The sequence below is a fragment of the Gavialis gangeticus genome, unplaced genomic scaffold, assembly GCF_001723915.1.
Source record: "Gavialis gangeticus isolate Ggan-Ray unplaced genomic scaffold, GavGan_comp1, whole genome shotgun sequence".
NCBI classification, from domain to species: Eukaryota; Metazoa; Chordata; order Crocodylia; family Gavialidae; genus Gavialis; species Gavialis gangeticus.
This window is the reverse complement of record NW_017729025.1, coordinates 84,029,712-84,036,884: the sequence shown is the minus strand read 5'-3', so window position 1 is coordinate 84,036,884 and position 7,173 is coordinate 84,029,712. Positions and strand designations below refer to the sequence as shown.

The 7,173-nt window shown below is 51.7% G+C and overlaps 1 protein-coding gene across 2 annotated transcripts in view; it reads right to left on the bottom strand.

Annotated features, from left to right (window-relative positions):
• MAPKBP1 (mitogen-activated protein kinase binding protein 1) overlaps window positions 1-7,163 on the bottom strand; it is a 159,168-nt gene extending 152,005 nt beyond the window's left edge. The window contains exons 1-2 of one of the 2 annotated variants that reach the window (XM_019519055.1): window positions 7,092-7,163; window positions 6,116-6,456 (exon numbers count right to left, since the gene is read on the bottom strand). In XM_019519055.1, the coding sequence (XP_019374600.1) occupies window positions 6,116-6,232 (117 nt within the window). In that variant the 5' untranslated portion in view covers window positions 6,233-6,456; window positions 7,092-7,163. Of the gene's footprint in view, window positions 1-6,115; window positions 6,457-6,741; window positions 6,886-7,091 lie in introns of those variants that run through there. The other variant, XM_019519056.1, reaches the window with a different exon arrangement.
• Between the last annotated feature and the right edge of the window lie 10 nt (window positions 7,164-7,173).

Below are 7,173 nucleotides of genomic sequence, written 5' to 3'. Positions count from 1 at the left end.
AGTGGTGCTGGCTCCTACCCTGGGGGTCTTTAAAAGGAGATTGGATGTACACCTTGCCAGTGTCATTTGACCCCAGTACTCTTTCCTGACATGGCAGAGGGTTGGACTTGATGATCTGCTCAGGTCCCTTCTCACCCTACCAACTACGAGAGGCTGCTTTTCCCCTGCACTCAGTACCAGCTTGTAACCCATCCCGCTGCCAGCACCAGAAGGGCCCAAAGCAGGGCAGCAGGGGTACAGGGTCCCAGCTGGCAGGGGCTCTATGGAGCCAGGCCAGCTCCCCTTTCCCTGCTGGTGCAGCCCAGCCCGGCTCCACAGACCCCTGCCAGCCTGGGCCCTGCTCTGGGCCCCACCAGTGCTGGCCCTGGGACATTGGTCCCAAGACATTGGGACACTGGTCCCAAGATGGTGACCAGGGGGCAGGGCACCTGTCAAGAGGCGGGGCTACCCATGTGGCCCGCGACAGCTTATCACAACTTGGTAAGCAGCCCTCTGCCCGAAATAATTGCCCACCCCTGGTTTAGGAGTTCCTGGCATGATTAAAACTGCAGCACCCCCTCTCCCCCCAACATGCTCTCCCCCAGCTCTCAGAACTGCACCCCCCCAGGAACCCGTGTGTACCACCCACACTCAACCATTCCCCCCTCCAACCCTCCCCCAGAATTTACTCAGGATGCCAACTCCGCTTGTTATGCCTCTGTATAAAGGTATTAAACTATGTGGCTGTTAATATTCTAATTAGAATGGTCTTCCTCTTCCATTTGAGCAGATTTCACTTCTTTTCTCCACAAGATCCTCTAGTTCAGAGGTGCTCGACCCTCAGCACTGTTATCCCGCCCACAGGGTTCCTCATAAGTCTGAAACAGCACCCCTCCCCTACTAACAAATTTCCAGACCCATGGGAAGGCCCACACCCTGCACACTGGATCAGGCACCTGACTCCAGCACACATGGCCAGGTGGGGGCAGCACTAGGTTCCAAAGCCTAATCCTGATATGCCCAAGTGTTGTCAAGCTCCTGGGGCCCAATTCCAGCAAGAGCGGGTGGTGCCCCAGCAGGAAGAAGTAGCACCAGATCCCCAGGGCCCAATTCTGGTGTGCATGGCCCCATCAATCACTACTGCTGTAGTTTAGGTGCTATCCAAGAAAAACAGGGTAAACAAGGCCCAACTTTAAGAAAAGGACTGTTTAATAGCGGTGCACCAATAGAGGTTTTGGGGGCCAATACCAATAGCCAATTTTTAAGGAGGCATATCGGCCAATATCAATCCACTTTCTGATACAGCTGCATCCAGCTGGTAAGTCTATTGTGGTGGAACGAGAGGGGGGAGGGAAGGGGCATGGGGGAGCAGATCAACACCCCCCACGGTGAGGGAGGGAGTGGGGCAGGATGTAGGACAGAGTCATGGCTTGTCTGGGGGTGCCAGGATGGCGAGCAGCTCCAGCCACTGCATGCACCCTGGGAGGGCATTGTAGGGGGTTGCCCCCAAATCTGTGTGGGGCAGGGTATGGCAGGCTGCAGTTGCAGGCTGGGGCCAGGGGCTGTACCGGGTTCTTCCTGGTGGGGGGCAAGGGGGGCCACACTGTGCTCGGGGTAGGTGGTGGTGGTGGCACTGGGAGGGGGGCTATGGGGGGGTATGGCAAAATCTGGGGTGGCTGCAGCACTCCCATAACCGCCCTCCCAGTGACACTGCAGCCTGCCCCAAGCACAGCGCAGCCAGCCCAGCCCCCACCAGGAAGAGCCCAGGGCAGCCTTGGCCCCATCCCACAGCAGCACCCCACACAGATCTGGGAGCACATGCATCCCCACCCCCATGCCCTCCTGGGTGCACGCAGCAGCAGGAGCCACTCCCCATCCCCACACCCTCCGGAAGAGCCGCGGCTCTGTTCCACACCCTGCCCTGCCCCGGCTAGGCAGCGCCTACCCTAGCCCCAGCCCCACTCCCTCCCCCACCATGGGGGCCATTGATCTGCACCCCCCACAGCCCTTCCCTCCCCTCTCCCCTTCCACCACAACAGACTTACCAGCTGCATGCAGCTCTCCAAGCTGCTGGGCTGTATTCCTCGCTGCCTGATCTGAGCTGTGCACATGCACGGGCATTTATCAGCCAAATTACTGACCACATCACGCCAATTTCCGATAATCAATTTTCTTTATACTGATGCTGGTCCAATATTGGACTGACGTATCGGTCCACCTCTACTGTTTAGTTTTCAACACCCCCCCCCTCCAATCTATTTCTGGTCTTCATAAAGAGGTAAATAAAGGGTCCTGAATCCAGCCTTCCCTTCATTTTGCAGCTCACATGAAACACACCCCTTTTTTTGCAAAACAGTTATTTGCACTTGCTCCCACACCTTCTTTCCAAATACTGGATCAACAGGTTTCAGCACAACAACCATCCTATGGTCTACCCACTGCTCACACAGCATTATAGGCCTATAATGCCATTATAGGCATTATGGGTGCCATGGATCGGAACCCATTTGCACAGAGCTTCTCTTCCTCCTCTCTCTGCCCTATTCAAGTCAGAATACCCTTTGTACAGATTTATTTGATCACCATCCAAAGTTCTGGTGACAGTGAATTTCCCACAATATCCTAGGGGGCCTCAAAACACAGTCTTGCTTCACATGAGGAATCCTCTCACTTGGAACACTGAAACTCAGACACTGAGCTGGCAGTTTTCTGCAGGTATTTACCAATTCTAAACAGAGTTGCTGGAGGTGACAAGGCCTTGAAGTGCTTGAGAGAAAATAAGGAGTTGAAGCTGTCTCACTTTTCACCTGTGCTTAGCACAAAAGGCAGTCTCCTTTCAGGCATGGATCCAGGAAATTAGTCTTGCTTTGTCTTGTATATATACCAGACCATATTCATGAGAACCCAAGATAGCTAGCTACTACCATAAACTTTGCAGACCACCACACTTGGAGGCTATAAAGGGATTTCAACAATGCATATAACTACATGCCAGATAATATCCAAATGCTGCCATCACAGAATCATAGGACTGGAAGAGACCTTCAAGAGTCATCTAGTTCAATTCCTTGAACAGATGCAGGATTTGTTCAGCCTCTTCTTGAAAACCAACAGTGAAAAAGGTTCCACAACTTCCCTGGGCAGCTTGTTCCATTATCCTACTGAAAAATGTACAATTAAGACGTTTTTCTTGAGATTTAACCTAAATTTGCTTTTCTGCTATTTAAACTCATTGCAAACATCCTACCCTCTGTGACAAAGGAGAACAATATTACTCAGTCTTCTTTATGGCAGCTTTTCAAATACTCCAGATTTTCCAACATACCTCAAAAGTTAACCATGGTCTGGCAAAAATCCTACCCATTACCCACGGCGGGTAAGTGGAGGCTGAATGAACAAGAGACTCATTTAGAGTTATAAATATACCACTATAATTCAATGCCAGTGGATTCATACTCAAGACTTACAGCAGTTGGAAGGTACATGCTTCACAGTTGTACAGTGGCAGGGGTTCTCACCTTAAAAAACATGCACATGACAAAATGAGATCTCCACCAGTATAAGCAAGAACAGTTTATTTTCAGACCTTTGACAAAGATTTCATAGATTTCAAAGGGCAGCACAGAAAGCTTCAAAGTCTAACGTTATGGCAGAAAGCAGATTCAACTATGCTGCTTTCCCAGAGCACCACCACATAGCATCTCAGTCCAAGAAAATTATCCAAATTCCCCAAGAAGCCGCCTCTAATGTATCACATCATTGTTTCCCCACATCTTACTGATCTACTGCATTAATGTACTTGTTAATAAGATACAAAAGCTAATTTAATGCGGTGGCATGAATCTCTAAATTTCCCTTGGGGACAAGACAATTGTGAAGGTGCTTTGGCAAGAGTGTTGCAGGAATGATTTCACAACACCAAACTCATGAGGGATACAACAGGGCTCTCCTGAAAGGCTCGCACCATGACACACTCTGATCAGATACCAGGGAGGGGTTACAGGCAGTTTCCAGCTCAAAAAAGAAACAGCTGTAGCTCAGCAGAGCACGGATACCTTTTCCTTTCACTGAGCTGAGATCCAGCAGTCCCTCCTTCCTGCAGCGCACAGAACTATTTTATAATTTTAAAAAATTCTCTGCCTACACAGATGAATCAAGACCTCTTCAGCAGCAGATACTGAGTGCATTTCATTAGAGTCCAATCACTCTGTACTCGAGCAACACACACATTCCTGTCAGTAGCATAGGTCATGGTAACACAGAAGACTCTCCGAGGTAAACGAGTAGGTTTTATCCTACCAGAAAAGACGGGATAAACAAACAGTGCATATTGGTAATACCCAGCCAAAGCAATGAAAACCAGTATTACAAGTAGGGTTTCACACTGGGGACAGAGAAAGAATTTCAACAAAATGTTATTCACCGCACCTGCTGTTTTATGTGTTCTCCCTGGTAACATAGCTATATTTGTAAAGCTTCAGCTTCTAAATCTGCGATTTTCAAACTGTGGGGTACACCCCCCTGGGAAGACATAAAGGAACATTGTGGTGGGGGGTGGTTGCAGCACAGGGGATGCGGGCAAGAAGTTTGCAAGGAGCCGGCGCTGCTGCAACCTTGCAGGGGGCTGTGGGGGTGAAGAGTCCCAGACAGGCTCCACCAGAGGGCTCCTGTGCCTCTGCAAGCCCAACGCGACAGGCGCACAGCCTAGAGCCACAGCGGGGGCAAGGAGGCACTGGAGCCGCGGCAGGTGGAGCCCACGTGGTGGCTGTTAGGATGAGGGGCGCACCCTATGCCTGGCTACACTGCTCCTCTGGGGTGAGGGGGGTGGGACACATGAACAAAATCATAACTCAGAGGGGGGGTCAGCTCAGAAAAGTTTGAAAACCACTGTTCTAAACAAATAACAGGATGATAGCACTTCAGGGGAAGGACTACAAAGCTCTTCATATTTATTAATCAGACCTCACAGCAGAGAGGAGTTACCCTCCTAATTTTGTAAGTGCAGAACAAAGATACGTAAAGGGTAAGCATATTGCCCGAAGTCATAAATGAGTCAGTGGCAGTCAGGAATAGAGGCTGGTCTCCCTGATTCATAGTCCCTTGCTCTTACCACAAGGCAATGTCACCCAGTCTGGTTCCTCCTCCTGACTGACCCTGCAATTAAATTACCATCCGTTCCTTATGACATCAGAGTCAATTCCAGATGAATGATTGTTTCCATCAGGAATTCAGCTCCCTGACTTGTCTGTGTTCGGTGTCCACCCCCCTTGGTCCACTCATTTTAAACCTTTGACCTTCGCCCCCATCCATTTTGTATTTCACTTGTCCCAAGCAATCACTTATATGCCCTTAATACCTCCCCCCACACATACACACACACTTATTAAATGGGGTTTGTGGCTCTACTCAGTGGGTATCGGCCCACTTCCTGGAATGGCACATCAAAAGGTCTGACTTCACTCTGACACCAGGATGATGGACAATAAGGAGACAACCAGTGCTTAAAAGGCATACTTACCATCCCCAAGAGCAAAAATGGCAAGAATAGTTCATTATGAAGAACACACAAGAAAGAGCAAGTAGTTAGATCAAGGGTTCTCACACTTCCTCGCAATGGGGACCATAGCTGTGTAGGGAAGTATTTCATGGGCTCGTCTCCCAAGTCTCACCCCACAGGACACCTCACCTTCCATTCGTGACCACATGTTACTGTGGCACTGACAGCAAGTGCTTAGATGGAAGAATAAGTACACATACTTATTTTTAGTTATTTTTAATTCAACTTAGCAGACAGAAACATGGGGGAGAAGGCAGTATGCAGCCACATATTGACCGCTACCAAGTGGCCCACAGAGCAGGGGGTGGGAATTCCTGAACTAGTTTAATACTCTCCATACCAGGACTTAGTCTGAAGCTGCTACATCAGTCACCTCCAAGCACTTCCAAATACAATGCATGCATAGGACGGGCTTGGGCTATAGGAAGGTCTGAAGACAAAGTTAAGGTTCCGACTACAACAGAAAACGAAGTTAGACTCATATTGTGGGACTCGGCTATTTTAGCAAGCACACTTGGATCTTAGCACGGATGGGACCTACTGCAACAAACTCTGATGTGATACAGATGCCGCACTCACCTTGCTGCTGATGTCTTCCCGCTTGGTCCCAGGCTTGCTTCTCCTCAGTTTAATGGACGGAGAGCGCAGCAGGTTTCTTATGCGGCTTGTTATGGTAGACCCTTCAACCGACATCATCGCGAGATGCAGAGGGGCCCCACTTGGAACCAATGTGCTGGAAACGAGCCCGGCTCCCTGGCTCACGTGCACACAAACGCGGCCCCACGTTCCGCTCTTTCACGTGCTGTTGGGTGACGGCTCCCCGGAAAAGTCCCTCTTCTTCTTCAAGGCGCTGTTCTTCCAATGGGGGCGGGGGTTCGTTGTCTCCTTCGCCACTTCCAGATGATCAACCCAGTAGTCACCTAAAAAAAAAAAGAGGCCCAAGATTCAGGGGTCAGAACACAGCTTCAGTGGATCCTGTTCCTGAGACACATGCCAGCCAGGCCTTCTGGGCACGCGGGTGGGCGTGACACTGCTTTCTGGGCGCAACACCATTCCCCAGGCATGACACGGGTCTCGGGCCACAGGGGTGGGTGTGACACCCCACTCCAGCGTGACACTGCTCTTCGGCCACGCGGGCAGATGCGACACCGCTCTCCCCGCGCAACAGCGAAGAACTCCTGGGAGCTGCAATTCTGCCTCCTTACCTCGGCACCTCCCTTTGCCCCTTGCTTCAGGCAAGCGGTTGCATGGGACAAGGCTCATGCCTGGAGGGTGCCACTGCAGGGAGGGCACCTACATGGCCGGGGCGACACCCAGCAACGAGGCCGCGGGGGGCTTTGCTCGCAGCTTCCTGCAAGCGCCCGGCACCCTCCGCCCCCGCCCGGCTCCTGTTTCACGCTATTTATACCAGGGGGGAGGGCGCCAAGCCGAGACGGCCCGGCCCGGCCCGCACCTTGGCCGGGGCAGCGAGATTCCCCAGCTGAAGTTTGGCCCCGGGAAGCGCGGCGGTCCCAAGCTGCTCGCTTCAGGGCGAACTTTCCCGGGCGGCGCTTACCTGGCGGTGCCTCTCGCCCGCCCGCGGGCAGCTCAGCTGAGCCGGCTCGGCGCTGCGCCCCTCCGCCGCCGCCGCCTCATCC